Source organism: Oncorhynchus nerka, linkage group LG28 (assembly GCF_034236695.1).
Source record: "Oncorhynchus nerka isolate Pitt River linkage group LG28, Oner_Uvic_2.0, whole genome shotgun sequence".
Taxonomy (NCBI): Eukaryota; Metazoa; Chordata; class Actinopteri; order Salmoniformes; family Salmonidae; genus Oncorhynchus; species Oncorhynchus nerka.
The window spans coordinates 42,554,554-42,579,778 of NC_088423.1; the positions used below are offsets into that span (position 1 = coordinate 42,554,554).

General features: G+C 43.8%; 1 protein-coding gene across 8 annotated transcripts in view; it reads left to right on the top strand.

Moving 5' to 3' along the window:
• LOC115113238 (calcium/calmodulin-dependent protein kinase type II subunit gamma-like) overlaps positions 1-25,225 on the top strand; it is a 135,613-nt gene that overhangs the window by 89,224 nt on the left and 21,164 nt on the right. For 4 of the 8 annotated variants that reach the window (XM_029640666.2, XM_029640653.2, XM_029640659.2 and 1 more), the window contains exons 7-15: positions 1,288-1,390; positions 3,651-3,734; positions 4,395-4,489; positions 5,652-5,774; positions 5,947-6,030; positions 6,154-6,196; positions 7,787-7,846; positions 10,772-10,815; positions 24,207-24,290. In XM_029640666.2, coding sequence (XP_029496526.1) covers positions 1,288-1,390; positions 3,651-3,734; positions 4,395-4,489; positions 5,652-5,774; positions 5,947-6,030; positions 6,154-6,196; positions 7,787-7,846; positions 10,772-10,815; positions 24,207-24,290 — 720 coding nt within the window. The remainder of the gene's footprint in view (positions 1-1,287; positions 1,391-3,650; positions 3,735-4,394; positions 4,490-5,651; positions 5,775-5,946; positions 6,031-6,153; positions 6,197-7,786; positions 7,847-10,771; positions 10,816-24,206; positions 24,291-25,225) is intronic. The other 4 variants (XM_065012805.1, XM_029640657.2, XM_029640658.2 and 1 more) reach the window with 3 other exon arrangements.

The following is a 25,225-nucleotide window of genomic DNA, read 5'->3' on the forward strand; positions in this document are numbered from 1 at the left end:
TCATTGTCCTGTTGAAAAACAATTGATAGTCCCACTAAGCGCAAACCAGATGGGATGGCATATCGCTGCAGTATGCTATGGTTGCCATGCTGGTTAAGTGTGCCTTCTAAATAAATCACTGACAGTGTTACCAGCAAATCACCCCCACACCATCACACCTCTTCCTCCATGCTTCATGATGGGAACCACACGCGGAGATCATCTGTTCACCTACACTGCATTTCACAGAACCAAAAATCTCAAATTTGGACTCATCAGACCAAAGAACAGAACGGTCTAATGTCCATTGCTCGTGTTTCTTGAACGGTGTCCTTTAGTAGTGGTTTCTTTGCAGCATTTCGACCATGAAGGCCTGATTCACGCAGTCTCCTCTGAACAGTTGATGTGAGATGTGTCTGTTACTTGAACTCTGTGAAAGATTTATTTGTGCTACAATTTATGAGGCTGGTAACTCTAATGAACTTATCCTCTGCAGCAGAGGTAGCTCTGGGTCTTCCTTTCCTGTGGCAGTCCTCATGAGAGCCAGTTTCATCATACCGCTTGGCAGTTTTTGCGACTGCACTTGAAGAAACGTTCAAAGTTGTTGACATTTTCTGTATTGACTGACCTTCATGTCTTAAAGTAATGATGGACTGTCATTTTTCTTTGCTTATTTGAACTGTTCTTGCCATAATATGGACTTGGTCTTTTACCAAATAGGGCTATCTTCTGTATGTCACCTCTACCTTGTCACAACACAACAGATTGGTTAAAATGCACTAAGAAGGAAATAAATTCTACAAATGAACTTTTAAGAAGGCACACCTGTTAATTTAAATGGATTCCAGGTGACTACATCATGAAGTTGGTTGAGAGAATGCCAAGTGTGCAAAGCGGTCATCAAGGCAAAGGGTGGCTACTTTGAAGAATCTGAAATATAAAATGTATTTGGATTTGTTTAACACTTCTTTGGTTACTACATTATTCCAAATATGTTATTTCATAGTTTTGATTCTACTTATTCTACAATGAAGAAAATAGTAAAAATAAAGCCAAACCCTTGAATGAGTAGGTGTGTCCAAACTTTTGACTGGTACAGTATGTGTTTTCATGGATTTTCTGATCCAGATTCCTGTCATGTTTTGCAGTCAGCGTTCATGGACCTCACAGTTCAGTTGAATGACTCAACTCTGTCTGTGCCTTTTATCGACTCTTGAAGGAGTTTCTTCTTCAATTAGTTTTACCTAATTGATTGATACTCTTTCTGTCTGTCTTGTCTCCTCTCTATGGTTTGGCTCTGGTTTGTAGCCAGAGAACCTGCTCCTGGCCAGTAAGCTGAAAGGAGCCGCGGTGAAGTTGGCTGACTTTGGGCTGGCCATCGAGGTGCAGGGAGATGAGCAGGCATGGTTTGGTAAGAGTTTGACTTTAAACATTCAAATGTACATTGCATAAAAGATGACAAAGATGGAAGACGTACAATGACAGGAAGTCATTCTTCTGACTTCATCTCTCTCCTCTGACATCATAAACTATTGACCGGTATCCCATCTTTTCTTTCCAAAACACTTGAGCATCGCTGTCGCTGACCAACTCTCTCGTAATTTCTCTCAGAACGATCTTCTTGTCCCTAACCAGTCAGGCTTCAAGACTGGACACTCAACCTAGACTGCTCTCGTCTGTGTCACGGAGGCTCTCCACACTGCCAAAGCCAACTCTCTCTCTTCTGTTCTCATCCTCCTAGATCTATCTGCTGCCTTTGACACCTTGAACCATCAGATCCTCCTCTCCACCCTCTCAGGGCTTGGTCTCTCATGCTCTGCACACTCTTTACATCCTACCTGGCAGGCCGCTCCTACCAGGTGACGTGGAGAGGATCTGTGTCTGCACCACATGCTCTCTCTACTGGTGTTCCCCAAGGCTCAGGTCTGGGCCCTCTCCTCTTTTCTCTAAACACCAAGTAACTTGGGTCCGTCAAATCCTCGCATTGTCTGTCCTATCATTGCTATGCGGATGAAACTCAACTACTTTTCTCCTTCCCCCCTTCTGATACCCGTGCCTATCTCTGCTTGGATGTGGGGCCACCACCTCAAGCTCAACCTCGACAAGACAGAGCTGCTCTTCCTCCCTGGAAAGGCCTGCCGCGCTCCAAGACTTCTCCATCATGGTTGACAAGTCTACGGTGTCCCCCTTCCAAAGTGCAAATAACCTTTGCCTGACCCTGGACAACACCCTGAGGTTCTCTGCAAACATCAAAGCTCCTGCAGGTTCATGCTCTGCAACATCTGTAGAGTACGACCTCACCTCACACAGGAAACGGCACAGGTCATAATCCAGGCACTGGTCATCTCCCGTCTGGACTACTGTAACTCACTGTTGGCCGGGCTCCCATCTTGTGCCATCAAAGCCTTGCAACTTATCCAGAACACCGCAGCCTGCCTGGGGTTCAACCTTCCCAAGTTCTCCCATGTCACCCCGCTCCCCCGCACACTGTACTGGATTCAAGTCGAAGCTCGCATCCACTACAAGACCATGGTACTTACCTACTGAACAGCAAGAGGAACTGCCCCTCCCTACCTTCAGGCTATGCTCAAACCCACACACCAACACGAGTACTCTTTTCTGGCACATCTGGTCTCTTGGCTTTTCCCTGACGATAGCACAGTCCCTGCCCATCTTCCAAAAACATCTGAAACCCTACCTCTTTAAAGAATATATTAAGTAACCTAACACTCACACTTGACTTATTTTTTAAATGTTCTTTCTTACTAGCTCTGACTTTGCTGATAGCTACTTTGTTGAGGAAAAATGGACTTAGCATGACTGAGATGTGTGGTTGTCTCACCTAGCTATCTTTAAGGTGCACTAACTGTAAGTCGCTAAATTTAGCATCTGCTAACTGACTAAAATGTAAGTTAAATGTCTTCAGTGAATAAAAAAGTGTGAGCAGTACTCTTTAATGGCACCGATCTTACAACTGTAGTCCTATGGGCCAGTGCCAATACTTTACCTCCACCTCTCTCCTTCCCCATCCCGCCATCCTCTTTCTGCGTTATCATCCTGCCCTCCTCTGTACCTCTTTCATCCCACCACCCTCTCTTCTGCTCATCCCTCCACTCCTTCCATAGCTCTGCTCTCCATCTCTTCCTCACTGGCATAATGTCGCTTGGCATTTGCACATCAAGGTAGTGGGCCCAGAGGTTGTGCAGTATTGACAGTAGGGCCCCTCACCTTTAATCTGACAACCTTTTGATTTGACCCCCCCCCCTGTCCATCTCTCCAGACAGAGTGGTTTGAACCTGTCACTTACACCACACTCCAGAGAGAAACAGGGGCCAGCGGGCCTTGGCTGAGTGCCCACATGCATTAATAGATGTTTATTAGATTGGTGTTGAGGAATAAGCTCCAAATTAGCAGACTTGGTCTTATCTAGCCAATGAGACAGAAGTCTGTGCACACTCTGAGTTCCAGGTACAGACTGGACATCTCTGATTGGAATTCTGGCTGGTTCTTTCTTGTCAGATCATAGTGCTACTCATTGATATAGCTCTTCTGAATGGGCATGATAGGGGGTTTTGATGGAATGCCGTGTTGGTACACTTCTCTGGCAATGTCATTACATTAGATCCTAGACTTTGGTTTTATTCTTTTTGACATGTTATTTGCTGATGTAGGTTTTGCAGGCACTCCGGGCTACCTCTCTCCAGAGGTCTTGAGGAAGGACCCCTATGGCAAGCCGGTGGATATCTGGGCATGTGGTGAGTGACTCCTCCAACCTGTGTGTGTGTATGTGTACACATTTTACTATACTTGTGAGTACCAGAAGTCCTCCTAAGAATAGTAAGCCAACTACAATTCAGAGAAGTGAGGACATTTTGCCGGTCTTCACTTGTATGAAGGCTATTTTAGGCTGAGGGTTTAGGGTTAGAATTAGGGTTAGGCGTTAGTGGTTAGGGTTAGTGGTTAGGTTTAGGGGTTAAGGTTAGGGTTAGAATTAGGGTTAGGCGTTAGTGGTTAGGGTTAGTGGTTAGGTTTAGGGGTTAAGGTTAGGGTTAGAATTAGGGTTATGCGTTAGTGGTTAGGGTTAGTGGTTAGGTTTAGGGGTTAAGGTTAGGGTTAGAATTAGGGTTAGGCGTTAGTGGTTAGGGTTAGTGGTTAGGTTTAGGGGTTAAGGTTAGGGTTAGAATTAGGGTTAGGCGTTAGTGGTTAGGGTTAGTGGTTAGGTTAAGGTTAGGGTTAGAATTAGGGTTAGGCGTTAGTGGTTAGGGTTAGGGTTAGTGGTTAGGTTTAGGGGTTAAGGTTAGGGTTAGGGAAAGTATGATTATTAATGGGAATCAAAAAAGTCCTCACAAGTATAGTGAGACATAGCTGTGTGTGTGTGTGTGTACTAACCCCCTCTGTGTGTGTTCTGTGTGCAGGTGTGGTCCTGTACATTCTCCTGGTGGGCTACCCTCCCTTCTGGGATGAGGACCAGCACAAGCTCTATCAGCAGATCAAGGCTGGGGCCTACGATGTGAGTAGTGACCATCTGCCCTTCTCTCTCTCTCTCTCTCTCTGTTTACCATTCACCACTATGGAATGAGAACAGACTTGTGTGTATGCATTTTTGCGTTTGTGTGTCTTGTTAGTGTCCTTGACTCAGAGTGGTGAGTAATATCTTGTGTGTTTGTGTGGGTAAATCTGTCTATGTCTTTGTGTCTGTCCGTTTACGTACATGTGTCAGTTTGGATGAGGCCTTGGATGAGGCCTTGGATGAGGCCTTGGGTGAGAGGGATGGAGTGAGAGCTGTAGGGAAGCAGTGGAGTGGTGTTGGTTTGGTTTGGGCTGGCAGGAGCTTTTAGCAGCTCTCAGGTCATTAACACTGCACTGATGGAAGGAGAGGGGGAACAGCCTCACTCTGTGTCTGTGTGTGTATGGGTGTTTGTGTGTGTGTCCAACAGAGAGAGTGTTTGCCTGTCTGAGTGCACACTTTTGCTCGGGTAGTGTTCCTCGCACACAATCACGAACGCACACACTTGTTAATTGAGTTGTTAATCGAGGTGCAGGGGCCTAGTAGACACTATAGCAGTGTGTCGGCCAGGGGCACAGCTCAAACTAGTGCTTGAAGAATCCAAGCTAACAAGGATGCTGTGATATGTATAAATGCAGCAGGACTATAACTTGTATTACGTGTGCTTTTGGTTTGGGGCAGGGGTGCCAACCCTCTCTACTGGAGAGCTACTGTACATTCTTGCAGATTTTTGCTCCAACACGAATTTAGCACACATCATTCTGCTAACTACAGTTATCTGTTGACCAGATACTTACTAATTACCTTCTAATTCAGGTTTGGATGTGTTACAACTGGGTTGGAGCAAAAGCTGGCACACCTAGTAGCTCTCCGGAAGGATTGTGAGGACCAGGCAGGGCATTAGTGTGGGGCAGCCGGACGATTGAAGCGGAAAGACCTGCCATGACCAGCACTACCTCCTCCTCCTCAGTCTATTTCAATAAATCTCCATCACAGAGCACCGGGCTGTGGCGTTTGTTGAGTGTGTGTGTGTCTGTGTATTTGTGTCTATGTCTGTCCTCGTACCGTCTTGACATAATGTGCACCTCTAACCATTTCTCCACCTCTCTCTCTCTCTCTCTCTCTCTCTCTCTCTCACACCCCCTTCTCTCTCCCTCCCTCCCAGTTTCCCTCCCCTGAGTGGGACACAGTGACCCCCGAAGCCAAGAACCTGATTAACCAGATGCTGACTATCAACCCTACCAAGAGGATCACTGCTGACCAGGCCCTCAAGCACCCATGGGTCTGCGTAAGTCACCCCATCACCGTCACTGACACGTCATTCACCTTGGGTTTTACTTACTGCATTCCGGTGACGTTGGCCCCATCATACCTCCGTAACTGGTGCTGCCACGGCCTAGTCATTGATCTGTTGTTCAATCTCCTCTTTCCTGTACTCCTCTTCCCCCGCCCCGATCCAGCAACGCTCCACTGTGGCTTCCATGATGCATCGTCAAGAGACCGTGGAGTGCCTGCGCAAGTTCAACGCCAGGAGAAAACTCAAGGTGTGTGCAGACACGCACGAGCGCACACAACTGCACACGTGTATATATCCCATCTGTTGTGTTAGAGAGATGGTATACACCCCTTGTCCTTTGCACTAACCTTGTATTCTGTGTCTTCCCCAGGGAGCCATCCTCACCACCATGCTGGTGACCAGAAACTTCTCAGGTGAGGGGGGGGGGGGCACCTGGGGGTTCGCATTTAGAATGGTATTAGCGTCGTTCTAAGTTCGAGTAAGTCAAAATGATTCCACGATGGACAATGATACATTCTGTTTGTTCAGAAGTGTTGAGCGGGTTTGGTGCCCTTACCACCGATTGAATTGCCCTTAGAGAGGAAACTTGAAGACTTAGTATAATGTCTCTGAAACGAAATATGTCCTGAGTAGATGCGTTGAGGTGTCCCGTTGTCATACAGACGTTATAAATACGATAATGTCACTCGTAATAAGGAGCGTTGTAAACTGCAGACTTTTAGAGTAGGTTGTTTGTCCTTGTATGAATCCACAAGCCACCTGCGTCCCAGGAATACTGGGATACTAAGTTGTGTCCTGCGGCCCAGGAATACTGGGATAGTAAGTTGTGTCCTGCGGCCCAGGAATATTGGGATACTAAGTTGTGTCCTGCGGCCCAGGAATACTGGCATACTAAGTTGTGTCCTGCGGCCCAGGAATCCTGGGATCTTAAGTTGTGTCCTGCGGCCCAGGAATACTGGGATACTAAGTTGTGTCCTGCGGCCCAGGAATACTGGGATACTAAGTTGTGTCCTGCGGCCCAGGAATACTGGGATACTAAGTTGTGTCCTGCGTCCCAGGAATGCTGGGATACTAAGTTGTGTCCTGCGGCCCAGGAATACTGGGATACTAAGTTGTGTCCTGCGGCCCAGGAATGCTGGGATACTAAGTTGTGTCCTGCGGCCCAGGAATGCTGGGATACTAAGTTGTGTCCTGCGGCCCAGGAATCCGGGGATACTAAGTTGTGTCCTGCGGCCCAGGAATACTGGGATACTAAGTTGTGTCCTGCGGCCCAGGAATACTGGGATACTAAGTTGTGTCCTGCGGCCCAGGAATACTGGGATACTAAGTTGTGTCCTGCGGCCCAGGAATACTGGGATACTAAGTTGTGTCCTGCGGCCCAGGAATACTGGGATACTAAGTTGTGTCCTGCGGCCCAGGAATACTGGGATACTAAGTTGTGTCCTGCGGCCCAGGAATACTGGGATACTAAGTTGTGTCCTGCGGCCCAGGAATACTGGGATACTAAGTTGTGTCCTGCGGCCCAGGTTCCCTCGCAGCACGCGAAGAGCTTGTCTCAGCCACGTCCGAAGGCCTTTCTGTAAAGCACTATCGTGGAGGACAGACATCAGTCATAGAGCTCTGCTCGTAAGAAGGTAGTGTTGTGTGTACGATGTTGCTTCATAACACCGCGTAGCTGTCACTTGTCGATCTCAGTGTTTTGTGTGGCTAAGTTTTGAATAACCGGTTGTGATCGATAATGGGCCGTTGAAGGTGTTTTTGTGCTTTTGCTAACATTGAGTGTGCACACTGGGGTAAGTATCAGTATCTGGTAGGATGTACAGTTTGGAACCCAAGGATGGATGTATCCATGGACTCCAACCCCCCCCATGACATGAAAATGGTGGGTGAGTTGAGTGAAGCTGGGACCAGGCACTTAAAGAAGGAAGTGACACTGTGCTCTATAGAGGCTCCGCCTATCCTCTGGTTGATCCCTCCCAACTGAATGCCTCTCTGTCCAATAGTGGGCCGACAGCACACCAGCCCCGCAGCCACCACCAGCACAGCTGCTCTGGCTTCAGAAGGTACGTCAGTCAGAGCAGGGGAGCCGCAGCAACCTGGCACTGCCAACACTGCCCCCTGGTCTGGTTAGCATGTGGCCCGGGGTGCCAGCCACTGACCATTGGTTGCCCCACCAGCTCGCACACTGGCACGTACTGTACTGCTCAGGAGTGGCCTTTCACACACACACAACACCCGCTGCCCCCCAAACCCTCTCCTTCCCTCTCCACGCCTGCACTACACCCTCTGAGTGATCCATGACTATGGACCAAGGCTGGCCCTACCTAAGGCTTAGAACGCAGGACCCTAACCCGTGCTTTACAGACACCTTGTTCTATGGGCCCATGCATATGATTTTAAGACCTGTCACAGCCTTGCTATGGTGTTTTGCAGGCAGGTACCTGGTAACTGACAGTGTGACACTCAAAATGCATTATGGTTTTGTATTCATGAGCCATGGACAGATCACATTAGAACTGTGTGATGTTCCACTGACATTAGAACTGAAGGTGATAGCCATACCTTTTATGGTCACACCCACACACACCCACCCACACACACACACACCCACGCACACCTGCCCACACACTCACTCACGCACACATGCGCACACACATACACACACCCACACACAGACACACACACTCTCACCAAATCAGGGAAGATGTCGGAAAGGAAATGCAGTTAGCCTGCTATATTCAGGCTGGCCTGAGGCTATGCCTCTAACTCCTTCTGCCGTAGCGCTGCTGTGTGATAGCACACAACAATCTCCTTTCCATAATAATTCCATTAGTCAGGTGCATTATCTATTTGGCTTTACCTTATCCATGTCGTTGCCGCTGACACTGGTCTTACTTTCTCTCCGTTTATTCAGACTGACTTCAGACCTGTAACATAACCTAGTTAATGCACTCTCAGTCACAACAGGACAATGTGTGTATGTGCATGCACAATATGCGTGCCAGTCTACATACTGCCGAGTGTGAGCATGTCTCTCTTTCTTTCCACCAAATAAAGCTTTGTCAACAAACATTTGGGCAGTCTTGGCCCTAATTAATAAGGACTAAAAACAAACAATCGGTTACCCGGTTACATTTGCCTCGCAAATAAGTCCAGTTAAGATCCACAGATCCTAGTCAATGCCCAGCTGATCGCCCAGTCTATCTCTGCCCATACTCCACAGCATTCCTCTGCATGGCCTGGTACAAACAGCAAGCCAGCATGTATCTGTGCCTCTGTCAGCCTGCATGGGTTACCAGATGCACCGGAGTGGTTCTGATTTCTCTCTCTTGCTTTATCTCTGGCGTCTTGCTTGCTCCGTTTGATTTCTTCCTGTCTGTACCTTCCTATGGGTGAAAGGAAGTACACTTCTGTCACTGGCTGCTTGAGTTGGCTGGTCTAACACTTGGACCCCGACCCTGCCCTTTCTGTTGCTGTTTGTTTGGTGACTTGTTTCTGACCCCCTGATCATGATCTTACAACTCTCCCACAACGATGATAGATGGTATTCACTTCTTTTAATTGCAGCTGTTGAAAGAGGATATACTGCTTACGGCTTACACCCGCAATACAGTCTTTAGATGCTTGGATCAAATCTATACCAGGCGGCAGGCAGGGTGTCTCCCTTTTATCCCTATGATGCACTCTTTAACTGAGCTGCACTCTGGGAGCTGTTAGTTTGCTGTGGATAATGCATGCTGAGCTTATGATATGACCCACGAAGCACCTTATCGCATGAAGCACCTGCGAACGAGCCTGAGACCAATGTTTGCCTGCAGTCGTCGTTGTCACTTTATATGAAGATCAAGATACTGAATATTGATTTTTTTTATCTTGTGTTCTTTTCCTTGCCCTCCTTCCTACTTGTGTCAATGGAAGCTAAGGGATTTTGAGGATTTTTGAAACCTGATTGATGGTTATCATACAGTGGGGCAAAAAAGTAATTAGTCAGCCACCAATTGTGCAAGTTCTCCCACTTAAAAAGATGAGAGGCCTGTAAGAAGTTACAGGTCTGTGAGAACCAGAAATCTTGCTTGTTTGTAGGTGACCAAATACTTATTTTCCACCATAATTTGCCATTAAATTCATTAAAAATCCTACAATGTGATTTTCTGGATTTTTTTTCAAATTTTGTCTGTCATAGTTGAAGTGTACCTATGATGAAAATTACAGGCCTCTCTCATCTTTTTAAGTGGGAGAACTTGCGCAATTGCTGGCTGACTAAATAATTTTTTGCCCCACTGTATATGTGTGTGAGGGTTTCTGTCCGTCTCTGTGCGTCTCTTTCTGTTTATGTGGCTCTCTCTCTGTCGTTTTTCTTTTTCTATGTGAGCGTATGCTCTGTGCTGTAATGTATGTGCAGTGTGTGCGGCGTGGAGACAATGTATGTGATAATATGTCTGTGGGGCATGCCTAAAAGGAAACGGTACTGTGTTGTATCACCCTGTTCTCACTGTACATACCCTAGTCCCTACAGTATTTACTGTTCAAGTTTCGAGCATCAGATGACTCCTGAGCAGTTCTTCACCTCGGTGACCACAGAGACTTGTGACATCACTGTCTTCTATTTTTCTGACCTATGTTTCCTACAGTATTATGGTTCCAGGTTGATTGATGCGGGTCGGTAGAAACCGGAAACATCCGGTTTTCAGGGATACAGTATCTTCAACCTAGCTTCCTCTTCCCCTGGAAACCGGATGTGGGGACCCCGCTCAGGCGTTTCCTTAACGCCTGCTACGTTAGTTTAGTCATGTCCTTAACGCCTGCTACGTTAGTTTAGTCATGTCCTTAACGCCTGCTACGTTAGTTTAGTCATGTCCTTAACGCCTGCTACGTTAGTTTAGTCATGTCCTTAACGCCTGCTACGTTAGTTTAGTCATGTCCTTAACGCCTGCTACGTTAGTTTAGTCATGTCCTTAACGTCTGTCCCTCTCCCTCTTCTGTTTCAGCATGCAAAAGTTTACTAAACAAAAAATCGGATGGTGGAGTGAAGGTAAGTGGGCTGTATAGAAGTTCTGTGCCTCTTTTCTTTTTCTCTACTCTTTTGAACACTCTCTCTGTCTCTCTCTTTGTCTCTCTCTTTGTCTCTCTCTCTGTCTCTCTCTGTCTCTCTCTGTCTCTCTCTGTCTCTCTCTGTCTCTCTCTCTCTCTCTCTCTCTCTCTCTCTCTCTCTCTCTCTCTCTGCCTCTCTCTCTCTCTGCTCTCTCTCTCTCTCTCTCTCTCTCCAACAAACACTCCCTCTCTCTCTCTGTCTCTCTCTCTATCTCTCTCTCTGCCTCTCTCTCTCTCTCTCCAACAAACACTCCCTCTCTCTCTCTCTCTCTCTCTCTCTCTGTGTCTCTCTCTGTGTCTCTCTCTCTGTCTCTCTCTCTCTCTCTCTGTCTCTGTCTCTCTCTCTCTCTCTCTCTCTCTCTCTGCCTCTGTCTCTCTCTGTCTCTGTCTCTGCCTCTCTCTGCCTCTCTGTCTCTCTCTGTCTCTCTCTCTCTCTCCCTGAGAAGTATGTTGGAATGGAAAGAAAAGCGTTTTGGTCTCCCCTTCCGCAAGACATCTTAAGACATCTCACAACTCAGTGTCTGTAATGTATATAAAACGACAGACAGTTGAAATAATATTATCACTTGCTAGGGGGAATGATATAAGGTTATTATAGGTAAATATTACGTCACTGTCCATCTCAGCTGTCCAGATTTTATAGCGTATATAGTCTACACCCATAGTAAAGTTATGATTTGTGTGTATATGTGTGAGTGTGTTTGTGGATTTGTGTGTGTGTGGATTTGTGTGACTGTGTGAAGACAGCTAGCACAGAAAGGCAAGAATGCTTTTTTGTCCACTAGTTCCTACCGTGGGCCCCTCTAACAGGACCAGTGAGTTGTAGCTGGCAGCTGATGGACAGTTCATTTCACATTTGAGAATGGAGTTAAAAGTCAATTTTTCTGTGCAACTAAAGAGGAACAAAGAGCCTGCGTTATGGACAGGCTTTCTAAAAAACTGGCTTAGCTAAGCATGATCTTTTCCACAATTCCAGTGGTGCAGCGAACCTCTCCTCTGATCCTAAGGGATTTGAGAGATCTCCCTGTTCAACTATAGTTGGTTTCAACAAGGAGTCAGTGCATGCAGTGAAGTGCCGTGATCGACAAAGGCCAAACAATACCCAGGTTTAAAGCAACACAACCCACCTTAACATGAAAAATAAAAAGCTGCACACCGTAGTAGCACCGATGCAATCATTTATTCACCAATGTTTCCACAGCTGTCTTTATCAGGGTTTCATGTCAAACCACGCAGGTCACAAGTATTTATAAACTGGGTGGTTCGAGCCCTGAATGCTGATTGGCTGACAGCCGTGGTATATCAGACCATATATCACAGGTATGACAAAGCATTTCTTTTTACTGCTCTAATTACGTTGGTAACAAGTGTATAATAGCAATAAGGCACCTCGGGGGTTTGTGGTATATGGCCAATATACCAGTAGTCATTGTTTTGGGTATCTGTACTTTACTTTAAATATTTATATATTTGACTACTTTTACTTTTACTTCACTACATTCCTAAGGAAAGTAATGTACTTTTTACTCCATGCAATTTCCCTTACACCCAAAATTACTCATTCCATTTTGAAGGCTTAGCAGGACAGGAAAATGGCCCAATTCACGCACTTACCAAGAGAACATCCCTGGTCATCCCTACTGCATCTGATCTGGTGGACTCACTAAACACATGCTTCATTTGTAAATTATGTCTGAGTGTTGGAGTGTGCCCCGGGCTATCCGTGAATGTAAACAAAACATTCAATGGTGCCTCTGCTTTGCTTAATATAAGGAATTTGAAATTCTTTATACTTTTACTTTTGATAAGTATATTTAATATATTTAATATATTTAAATACTTTTAGCTTTTTACTCAAGTAATATTTTACTGGGTGACTTTCACTTTTTCTTGAGTCATTTTCTATTAAGGTATCTTTACTTTTACTCAAGTATGACAATTGGGTATTTTTTCAACCACTGCAATATCCCATGGCTAAGGGATATATCCAGGCACTCTGCGTTGCATCGCACATAAGAACAGCCCTTAGCCATGGTATATTGGCCATATACCACACCTCCTCGCCCCTTATTGCTTAAATATAGGTTTCCATTGGACACATTTTATTTTTATTTCACCTTTATTTAACCAGGTAGACAAGTTGAGAACAAGTTCTCATTTACAACTGTGACCTGGCCAAGATAAAGTAAAGCAGTTGACACATACAACGACACAGAGTTACACATGGAGTAAAACAAACATACAGTCAATAATACAGTAGAAAAATAAGTCTATATACAATGTGAGCAAATGAGGTGAGATAAGGGAGATAAAGGCAAAAAAAAAGGCCAATGTGGCGAAGTAAATACAATATAGCAAGTAAAACACTGGGATGGTAGATTTGCAGTGGAATAATGTGCAAGGTAGAGATCGAAATAATGGGATGCAGAGGAGCAAAATAAATCAATACAGTAGGGGTAGTACATGCAGGTGTTTGTAATCATGGCCGGCTCTGGCACGATATTATTGGTCAATTTACAAATATCAATAATATATATATATATAAAATAAGGGTGGAATGGATATCCAACGGTCGTAGATATCATGAAATCAACTAAGTACCCAATTGTGACCCACCTTAACTAAGGTTACATCACATGCACACACACATTAAAAATTTAAGTTCCAGGAGGTTTTCAAACCATTTTATTTTAGCTGGCAAAATGTGTCGAATATTAATAGGGATCTGCCCCTTTTTTTCAATTTTCGCCTAAAATGACATACCCAAATCTAAATGCCTGTAGCTCAGGCATTGAAGCAAGGATATGCATATTCTTGATACCATTTGACAGGAAACACTGAAGTTTGTGGAAATGTGAAGGAATGTAAGAGAATATAACACATTAGATCAGGTAAAAGAAAATACAAAGAAAAAAACCAACCGTTTTTTGTATTTTTTTTGTACCATCTTTGAAATGCAAGAGAAAGGCCATAATGTATTATTCCAGCCCAGCCATATTCCAGACCCACCGATCCTGAAGTTAATAGATCCATATTGCTTTACAGCTATGTCATTTTGTTTTATTGTTAGGAAGCCCTCCCTCTATGTTTCCCATTTGTCCCTCTCAAAGCTCTTGTGGTGCTTTCTTTCTCTTTGGGATCTAAATGGAAGCTTTATTTGTCCTATTTTTATTGGTTCCTTTTTTTTATTGTGATGCCCTGTTTTTTCCCATTTGTCCTCTCAAAGTTGCTATCTTTTCTTTGGATCTAAATGGAAGCTTTATTTGTCCAGCTCCAGTGCCCTTTTTTTAATCTGTTCAGAAAGATCTGTTTGTTTAATTCTGCTCTGTCTTTTCACTCTCTCTCTCTTTCTCTCTCGGTTGAGGTGCTAGAGGGTCTGTGGCAGTTTGTCTTGTTGGAATTCCATTGGCTCTCTCAACTCCATCCAACATCCCCCAACATTCTCACCACCAGAACCATTTCCCTTCCGCAGAACATGTACCTACAGTACATGAGCTAAAACACACACACACACACTCTCACGTACTGTACACGCACACACATTAACAGATGCACGCACCCGTGCGCGCGCACACACACACACACACACACACACACACACACACACATCTGCATTCCCCATCAATGCTCTCCCTAGAAACCAGCCCAAACCTACCTGCCTATGGACTAGCCTACTGTCTCCCCACAGAGTAGGTCCCCTCACCTTGGCTCACAGCTCTAGGGTTGCCTAGAAGGAAGCTGTAGGTCAGTGCCAAGCCAAAAACTCAAACCCCAAACCATAGCCAAGGTCTTTCCCTTAAAACCCTCCAAACAGCAGAAAAAAATGGGCCATAAAAGTAAAACTGCAGCGGAAAAGAAATGGGACATTTGTTCTGTATAGGAGAGAGAACATTTAAAGCAGGCTTTTCAGGATCTGTTTGAAAATGGACACACAAGTGACTCTTTCTCTCTGAGGACCCCCCCCCACCCCACCACACATACTTATTACCACCACCATGGCAATGTATCCCATGGCAGCAGGCTTGGCCTAGCAACAGGAATAGGGGACATTTGTGCCGTTGTAAATATCAATATTTTTTATTCTTTATTTCTCAGGTCTTCGAGTATTTATTGGACCCTCATGTTTTTTTTCTCCTTTAAGTCTTTTTTCCAACTTGAGTTTTCTCTGTCTTGGTTGCCCGCAAAACAATCTTTAGCAGCAACAACCCAGTAGAAACGAAAATGGGTGGAGACTTCTCTTGTGAACAATACATACTTTGGGGACACACTGAAATGGTTATCCAATCCCAGCCTCTCTGTAGTAACCCACAGGACAGGGGTAGTCAAATCCATGCCTTGAGTTCCGCACTACCTCTGGTTTTATTTTCTTCCTGGTCGTTGATTGATTGATCAGTGTTACTGATTGACCAGAAATTCCAATCACCTGGTGTTCCAGGTCTGAATTAGTCCCTGATTAGAGGGGAAGGATACAATCCAGCAGTGCTGCAGACCTTGAGAATTAGGTAAGACTGAGGCACAGGAGATGTGGAGTGCATGTGCAGGCACCTACTTACCTCACATGCCTCTGAGCATCATTAGGGTCCATCCCACAGCCGGGCCCCGCTCCTCTCTGGACCCCTGCACGACGCCAAACTAGCACTACCTCAAACCCCATGCTTACCACCTCTACACACTCCCCACAACACCATACACACTCCATGAAAATATATGCAATGTAGAATAGCTGTAAAAATACAGTAGGCTATACAGTATTGGGCCAATTCCGACTCAATTCCGACCTACAATGTAATTTTCTGGATTTTTTCCCTCATTTTTTTCTGTCATAGTTGAAGTGTACCTATGATGAAAATTACAGGCCTCTCTCATCTTTTTAAGTGGGAGAACTTGCATAATTGGTGACTTGACTAAATACTTTTTTGCCCCACTGTATATCCACAGTCAAACGAGTCCTATATCGACATAACCTGAAAGGCCGCTCAGCAAGGAAGAAGCCACCGCTCCAAAACCGCCATAAAAAAGCGAAACTACGGTTTGCAACTGCACATGGGGACAAAGATCGTACATTTTGGAGAAATGTCCTCTGGTCTGATGAAACAAAAATAGAACTGTTTGGCCATAATGACCATTGTTATGTTTGGAGGAAAAAAGGGGAGGCTTGCAGGCTGAAGAACACCATCCCAACTGTGAAGCACGGGGGATGGCTTCCAAAGTTGTGGCAAAATGGCTTAAGGACAACAAAGTCAAGGTATTGGAGTGGCCATCACAAAGCCCTGACCCCAATCATATAGAAAATTTGTGGGCAGTTCTGAAAAAGCGTGTGCGAGCAAGGAGGCCTACAAACCTGACTCAGTTACACCAGCTCTGTCAGGAGGAATGGGCCAAAATTCACCCAACTTATTGTGGGAAGCTTGTGGAAGGCTATCCAAAATGTTTGACCCAAGTTACACAATTTAAAGGCAATGCTACCCAATACTAATTGAGTGTATGTAAACTTCTGACCCACTGGGAATGTGATGAAATAGCTGAAATAGATATTTCTCTCTACTATTATTCTGACATTTCACATTCTTAAAATAAAGTGGTAATCCTAAAAGACCTAAAACAGGGAATTTTTACTAGGATTAAATGTCAGGAGTTGTGAAAAAATGAGTTTAAATGTATTTGGCTAAGGTGTATGTAAACTTCTGACTGTATAATATCTGAAACAGTAGCTAGACTCTTACCCATATGCATGGATGAAAGCTTCACGGCAGACTGCAACCCTTTCATTAAATAAGATGTCCTGTGTCCTTTCCGTTTTGTATGTACAATTAGCTTGGCCCATTGTTGTTTTGTCAAGTCACTCTGGTTCACACTGACCGTGTGCAATGCCGTAAGAAACATCTTAAGCTTTAGCCGCCACACAAACTCTGACCATTTTACTCGCCCTAGCAGGGCTGTTTTCATGTTATCCAGGGCGTAACTGTGCTCCTGGCAACAATGTAATTTCGGCCATATTCAACCGGTGTTGAAACTCATCTCTCGGCATGTCCAGCCCACTCATTATCTCAGCCAATCATGGCTAGGGGAAAGGTTGCTCTCTTTTTCTGTGGCTTAACCAACTAGGCTACTAATTTAACAATTGTATTCATATTTACAGATGGCATAAAAGTTTGTTTATTACGGCATATGAAAGTTCACATGTTCGAGATTTCTGCCAAAAAACGCATTGAGATGAAAATACTTTTTTTGACATTCAAACGGCTCTCCTGTGAAGTTGTGACTTGCGACATACGCCTAGTTTCCTGCTCAGTTTCTGGGGAATATGAGCATTGAGGGCCAGTGAGCACGTCAGAGAGTGTCAAAAGGTTACACTGTCATTTTGTCACCGTTAAGTATTTCAGTACCAGCTGAAACTTGAACAGCATATTGCTGTTAACCTTTTATTGACGGAACATAGTTCTCTACACCTTTCAACACCTCTCATTAATTCCTAAAGAACCTCTCTGTTAAACGGATAGTTGCCAATTAAGGGACAGTGCCTACAGGACGTAGTAATACCCCTTGACTTATTCCACATTTTGTCGTGTTACAGACAGAATTCAAAATGGATTACATGTATTTGTTTCGCTCACCCATTTACACACATGTACAGTACAATAACCCATAATGAAAACACAGTGAAATGTTTGCAAATGTATTGAAAATGAAATATCTCATTTACATAAGTATTTACACCCCTGAGTCAAGGGTGTGAATCACCTTTGGCAAAGATTACAGCCGTGAGTCTTTCTTGGTAAGTCTCTAAGAACTTTGCAAGTTGGTTGTTAAATTGGTTGTTGATCATTGCTAGACATTCTCAAGTCTTGCCATAGATTTCCAAGATGATTTAATTCAGCTGTAACTAGGCCAAAAAGGAACATTCAACGTTGTCTGGGTAAACAACTCCAGTGTATATTTGGCCTTGTGTTTTAGGTTATTGTCCTGCTGAAAGGTGAATTTGTCTCCCAGTGTCTGTTGGCAAGCAGACTAAACCAGGTTTTCCTCTAGGATTTTGCCTGTGCTTAGCTCAATTTTTTGTCCTTGCCGATGACAAGCATACCGATAACATGATGCAGCCACCATGATGTGTTGTGTTGGATTTGCCCCAAACAAAACACTTTGTATTCAGAAGATAAAGTTCCTTTCTTTCCCACATTTTTTGCAGTTTTACTTTAGTGTCTAAACAGGATGCATGGTTTGGAATATTTTTTATTCTGGACAGGCTTCCTTCTTTTGACTCTGTCTTTTAGGTTTGTATTGTGGAGTAACTACAATGTTGTTGATCCATCCTTGGGTTTTCTCATATCACAGTCATTAAACTCCGTAACTGTTTTAAAGTGGCTTTTGGCCTCATGGTGAAATCCCTGAGCAGTTTCCTCTAAGGCAACTGAGTTAGGAAGGACGCCTGTATCTTTGTAGTGACTGGGTATATTGATATACCATCCAAAGTGTAATTAATAACTTCACCACCCACCAAGGGACATTTAATGTCTTTTTTTAAACCTATCTACCAATAGGTGCCCTTCTTTTCGAAGCTTCCCTGGTCTTTATGGTTGAATCTGTGATTGAAATTCACTTGTATGTGTGGGGTACGGTAATAAGGTAGTAATTAAACAACCATGTTAAACACTATTATTGCACACAGAATAAGTCCATGCAACTTATTATGTGACTTGTTAAGCACATTTCTACTCCTGAACTTATTTAGGATCGACATAAGAAAGGGATCGAATACTTATTGACTCAAGACGTTTCAGCTTTTCATTTTTAATTAATTTGTAAAAAAAAAATGTCTAAAAGCATAATTCCACTTTGACATTACGAGATATTGTCTGTTGGCCAGTGACACAAAATATCAATTTAACCCATTTTAATTCCAGGCCTTAACCCAACTAAATGTGTAAAAGGTCGAGGGGTGTGAATACTTTCTGAAGGCTTCTTTGCCTTGAAGTAGTTGTAGAGTCTAGTGTTGTTTCTTTACGCAACAGTCAGGCTGTGGGGTTGTTGGTGAGAGACTTTAATCGATCCATTTCTTCTTCTCTATGCAACTTACTCTTCATTGTCTTACTCAGGAAAACCTCCAGATCCATACATTCTCCATTTGGGAGAAACAACAACCTTCTCGTCAAGGGATTTCACTGCATGCACAGACTCGGACGCCGCTAGTATCTTATAAATCTTTCCTCAACCAGATTCTGTAGCTATTCGATATTGGCGATCGAGTTGTCTCTTTGGAGTCCATAGACGTTAAGTGTTCATTCTGATCTGACTCCACAAGGTGGCGCAGACTATGTTCTTTGCTTTTCCTCAGGGACTGTGGTTTCTTTACCCCAGCAGGTACCAATCAATATTGAGGTTGAAGTGCTGGATCCTGTCTGTTTCTACTCTCAAAGTCCTTAGTTATTATTACAGTGCATGTGTTGTTATTCCTGTGTATTTAGAAATGTTAATATCCACAAAGACTGCAGACACGAATGCAGCAAGACACCGACTTAAAACCACTTAAAAAACACCCAGATAGAGACCTCCACACAGGCAGCCAAAATGAAAGAAAAACGCTAACGTCATTTAGTGTCAAGAATGTTAATGTGCTCGCACGGAAGTGTCAAAGTCTTCAGAGCGAGGATTTCTAGACCTACAAATTCCTTGCGACTTTCAAGAGGCAGTCATTTGATGTATTAAAGGGAAAACACTGCTGCTGAAATGTAAAGCAGTGTGCACTGTGCAGAAGACAGTATTCAACAATTGTCCCCGCAAAAACACCACCCAAACACACTGGTAGGCACACTGCAGGCATATATGTCTATGCAGACAACTCACATTTACAGTAGCCTGAAGAAGACATCTCTTACATGACAGGCTGTTGAAAAGATTGGAAGCGCTGAATTATCTGTTCAGACCCCAGTCCTACCTGCCAACAGGTTATGGAAAATGTTCTCTTTTAGTACACACTACATTGCCAAAAGTATGTGGACACATGCTTTTTGAACATCTCATTCCACAATCAAATCAAATCAAATCAAATGGATTTATATAGCCCTTCGTACATCAGCTGATATCTCAAAGTGCTGTACAGAAACCCAGCCTAAAACCCCAAACAGCAAGCAATGCAGGTGTAGAAGCACGGTGGCTAGGAAAAACTCCCTAGAAAGGCCAAAACCTAGGAAGAAACCTAGAGAGGAACCAGGCTATGTGGGGTGGCCAGTCCTCTTCTGGCTGTGCCGGGTGGAGATTATAACAGAACATGGCCAAGATGTTCAAATGTTCATAAATGACCAGCATGGTCGAATAATAACAAGGCAGAACAGTTCATGGGCATTAAGGAGTTGGTCCTCCCTTTGTTGCTAAAATAGATTCCACTCTTCTGGGAAGGCTTTCCACTAGATGTTGGAACATTGCTGCGGGGATTTGCTTCCATTCAGCCACAAGAGCATTAGTGAGGTCGGGCACTGATGTCGGGTGATTAGACCTGGCTTGCAGACGGTGTTCCAATTTATCCCAAAGGTGTTTGATGGGGTTGAGGTCAGGGCTCTGTGCAGGCCAGTCAGGTTATTCCACATCAATCTTGACAAACCATTTCTATATGGACCTCGCTTTGTACACAGGGGAATTGTCATGCTGAAACAGGAAAGGGCCTTCCCCACAAAGTTGGAAGCACAGAATCATCTGAAGTGTCATTGTATTTAAGATTTCACTGAAACTAAAGGACCTAGCCCAAACCGTGAAAAACAGCCCCAGACCATTATTCCTCCTCCACCAAACCTTACAGTTGGCACTATGCATTGGGGCACGTAGCATTCTCCTGGCATCCATCAAACCCATATTCGTCCATTGGTCTGGCAGATGGTGAAGACATCATCACTCCAGAGAACGTGTTTCCACTGCTCCAGAGTCCAATGTCAGCGAGCTTTACATGACTCCAGCTGCTTGGAATTGCGCAGGGTGATCTTAGGCTTGTGTGCGGCTGCTCAGCCATGGAAACCCATTTCATGAAGCTCCTGACGAACAGTTATTGTGCTGACGTTGCTTCCAGAGGCAGTTTGGAAATCGGTAGTGAGTTTTGCAAGCAAGGACAGACTATTTTTATGCATTGAGCGCTTCAGCACTCGGCGGTCCCGTTCTGTGACCTTGTGTGGTCTACCACTTCACAGCTGAGCCGTTGAAGCTCCTAGACGCTTCTACTTCACAATAATAGCACTTACAGTTGACCGGGGCAGCTCTAGCAGGGCAGAAATTTGTTGGAAAGTTGGCATCCTATGACGGTGCCTTGTTGAAAGTCACTGAGCTCTTCAGTAAGGCCATTCTACTGCCAATCTTTGTCTTTGGAGATTGCATGGCTGTGTGCTCGATATTATACACCTGTCAGCAACGAGTGTGTCTGAAATAGCCAAATCCACTAATTTGAAGGGGTGTCCACATACTTTTCTATATATAGTGAATTGCTCTAGTAGTTACCTCAAGGAGAAAGCTTGTACTTCTATGTCAAAGATAATAATACTAAAACATCATAGTAAATACTGCAGAATACAACAGTCTGCAAAAACACTACAGTAATTACTAAACTATACTAGAGCCCTGCAGGAGCATGAATTTTAAACCTGAGCCCTACACATGCCCGCTCTGTTCAGGCCCTACCCTTCCCAGGCCCGATTACTTCTGCCAAATTTAAGGCCCGGTCCTGCCCAAAACCCAAAATAACTTTCTTCCATTAGTAAATCCATTAACTGCTCCTCTCTGTCTGTCACTCGCTCCTGCATGGTGTTCGCTCTGCGCGCGCTCTGCTCATGGTGGCTCTGAGTCTGCGAGTAATCATAGCAATGGCTCCGCTTGGGATGCTCTGCTCAATGATTAGACATTAGAGAGCAGTTAGCTGTTAGTTACTTTTCGTCACTCTAAACTCCGACAAAACTCAAGGAACATTATTGTTTTCAGATAAATAATCTCTTCGGTTTTATATTTGACAAGGTTAAGCACTTCTGACACCATGTTATGAACTTCGTCAGATACATTTGAAGTCGGAAGTTTACATACACTAAGGTTGGAATCATTAAAACTCGTTTTTCATCCACTCAAACTAATTTCTTGTTATCAAACTATAGTTTTGGCAAGTCGGTTAGGACATCTACTTTGTGCATGACACAAGGAATTTTTCCAACAATTGTTTACAGACAGATTATTTCACTTATAATTCACTGTATCACAATTCCATTGGGTCAGAAGTTTACGTAAACTAAGTTGACTGTGCCTTTAAACAGCTTGGAAAATTCCAGAAACGGATGTCATGGCATTTAGCTGCTTCTGATAGGCTAACTGACATCATTTGAATCAATTGGAGGTGTGCCTGTGGATGTATTTCAAGGCCTACCTTCAAACTCAGTGCCTCTTTGCTTGACATCATGGGAAAATCAAAAGAAATCAGCCAAGACCTCAGAAAAATATTTGTAGTTCTCTACAAGTCTGGTTCATCCTTGGGAGCAATTTCCAAATGCCTGAAGGGACCACGTTCATCTACAAACAATAGTATGCAAGTATAAACACCATGGGACCACACATCCGTCATACCGCTCAGGAAGGAGATGCATTCTGTCTCCTAGAGATGAACATACTTTGGTGCGAAAAGTGCAAATCAAACCCAGAACAACAGCAAAGGACCTTGTGAAGATACTGGAGGAAACAGGTACAAAAGTATCTATATCCACAGTAAAACGAGTCCTATATCGACATAACCTATAAAAGGAAGAAGCCACTGCTCTAAAACCGTCATAAAAAAGCCAGACTATGGTTTGCAACTGCACATGGGGACAAAGATCATGCTTTTTGGAGAAATGTCCTCTGGTCTGATGAAACACAAATATAACAGTTTGGCCATAATGACCATCGTTATGTTTGGAGGAAAGAGGGGAAGGCTTGTAGGCCAAAGAACACCATCATGTTGTAGGTGTGCTTTCTTGCAGGAGGGACTGACGCACTTCACAAAATAGATGACATCATGAGGAGGAAAATTATGTGGATATATTGAAGTAACATCTCAAGACATCAGTTAAAGCTTGGTCGCAAATGAGTCTTCCAAATGGACAATGACCCCAAGCATTCTTCCAAAGTTGTGGCAAAATGGCTAAAGGACAACAAAGTCAAAGTACTGGAGTGGCCATCACAAAGCCCTGACCTCAATCCCATAGAAAATGTGTGGGCAGTTCTGAAAAAGCGTGTGCGAGCAAGGAGGCCTACAAACCTGAGTAAGTTATACCAGCTCTGTCAGGAGGAATGGGCCAAAATTCACCCAACTTATTGTGGGAAGCTTGTGGAAGGCTACCTGAAATGTTTGACCCAAGTTAAACAATTTAAAGGCAATGCTACCAAATACTAATTGAGTGTATGTAAACTTCTGACCCACTGGGAATGTGGTGAAAGAATTTAAAGCTGAAATGAATCTTTCTCTCCACTATTATTCTGACATTTCACATTCTTAAAATAAAGTAATCCTAACTGACCTAAAACAGGGAATTTTTACTGTGATTACATGTCAAGAATTGTGAAAAACTGAGTTTAAATGTATTTGGCTAAGGTGTATGTAAACTTCCGACTTCAACTGTATGTCTGTACTATGCAGCAGAGCACGAGCAAATGGCTCCGCTTAAAATTGTTAGTGATCAATTTAGTGATACCCAGGCCTTGCCTGTACCCTACTGATTGATGAAAAAACAAGCTCTACCCGAGCATAACCCGATGTATAATGTCGAGGCCCGTCGGGCTCAGGTCAGGTAGCAACGCTCTAGTCTACAGTATACTACACTCTGCAAAAACCCTATATTAATTATTATTATTATAAACTGGGTGGCTTGAGCCCTGAATGCTGTTTGGCTGACCGCCGTGGTATATCAGACTGTATACCACTGGTATGACAAAGCATTTATTTTACTGCTCTAATTACGTTGGTACCCACTTACAATAGCAATAAGGCACCTTGGGGGTTTGTGGTATATGGCCAATATACCACGGCTAAAATCTGTATCCAGGCACTCCGCGTTGCATCGTGGATAAGAATAGCCGTTAGCCATGGTATATTGGCCATATACCACACCCCCGTGGGTCTTATTGCTTAAGTATATACTACAGTTTTTTTTTTACTACAGTATTTATACTATAGCTAACTATATATACTACAGTAAATACTACAGTGAATTTTGGAGTGAAGTCCACAAAAACACTACAGTGAATATTATAGTATGTATTCCATAGTATACTATAGTCCTTTTTTTATGTGGGCACTCTGTAGAAGTCATTTTGTGTTGTTGTTGTTTTTTGTCCCAGCCGCAGACAAACAACAATAAAAACAGTGTAGTGAGCAGTACCAGCAGCACCAAAGACAGCAGCATATCATCTTCAGCACCAATGGTATCTCATCTATACTTGCTTTCTCTCATTGTTGCTTTACTCCCCCTGTTCCATTGGATTAGTCCCCAAGTTTCTGTTTAGTTCTTTCTTTTTGCCATCTGTTTGTCTCATCCCCTCTTCATTGACTCTCTCTGTTCTTTTTCCCTCCGTTCCTTCCACCCTCTCCTCTTCACCTCCATTTTGAGAAAAGTGTGATGTTAACAATGGTTTTGATGATTTTAAACTGAACAACTGGTTTGTGCCTGTGACCCTCTCTCACTAGGCTCCTGTTTTACCCAGACTTACTCTCTTGTCATTCACAGACATGCATGACAATGCTCAAGAAGATATACACAAATTATGGTATTTTGCACATGCCACAATTGATTATTCCTAGGGGTCCCTATTTGGCGTTTGTATTTCTCCCCCCTTGATAAAGCTGATGATTTGACATACTACACAGTTACAGTAGCTGAATTGGCGGTCATATGAAAAACAATTTAGGTGATACCAATTTCAAAACAATTCAAAAGCTCATTAAAACCATGGGTGAAACAGGATCCAGCAATGTCAGGATACAGAGACAGCCACATCCCAATTGTATGGAAGATGCAGTCCCTCTGTGTAAGTGTATCTCCTTGTGAAGACAACAGGCGCCATGTCAAAGAAACACATCTCATCTGAAGTCAAATTGAATCTCCCTTTCCAGTGATCTCAATGGTATAGTCCTGTCGATGGTCCTTGGCCCTGTTAAAAGAACGTATAGCTACAGGGGAAGCGAAGAGCTGTGGTGAAAAGCCTAGAAACATGTATAGTGGTGTCTATCAGGAAGACGACTGAGCTGCAGTGACCTGAGAGAGACATGAAACCTGTCTGAGGGTCAGAATCCTAACCTGGGTGTTTGGCAATGCAACAATGCATTGTAGCATTGTGGAATGTCAGACAAGAGAATCCCT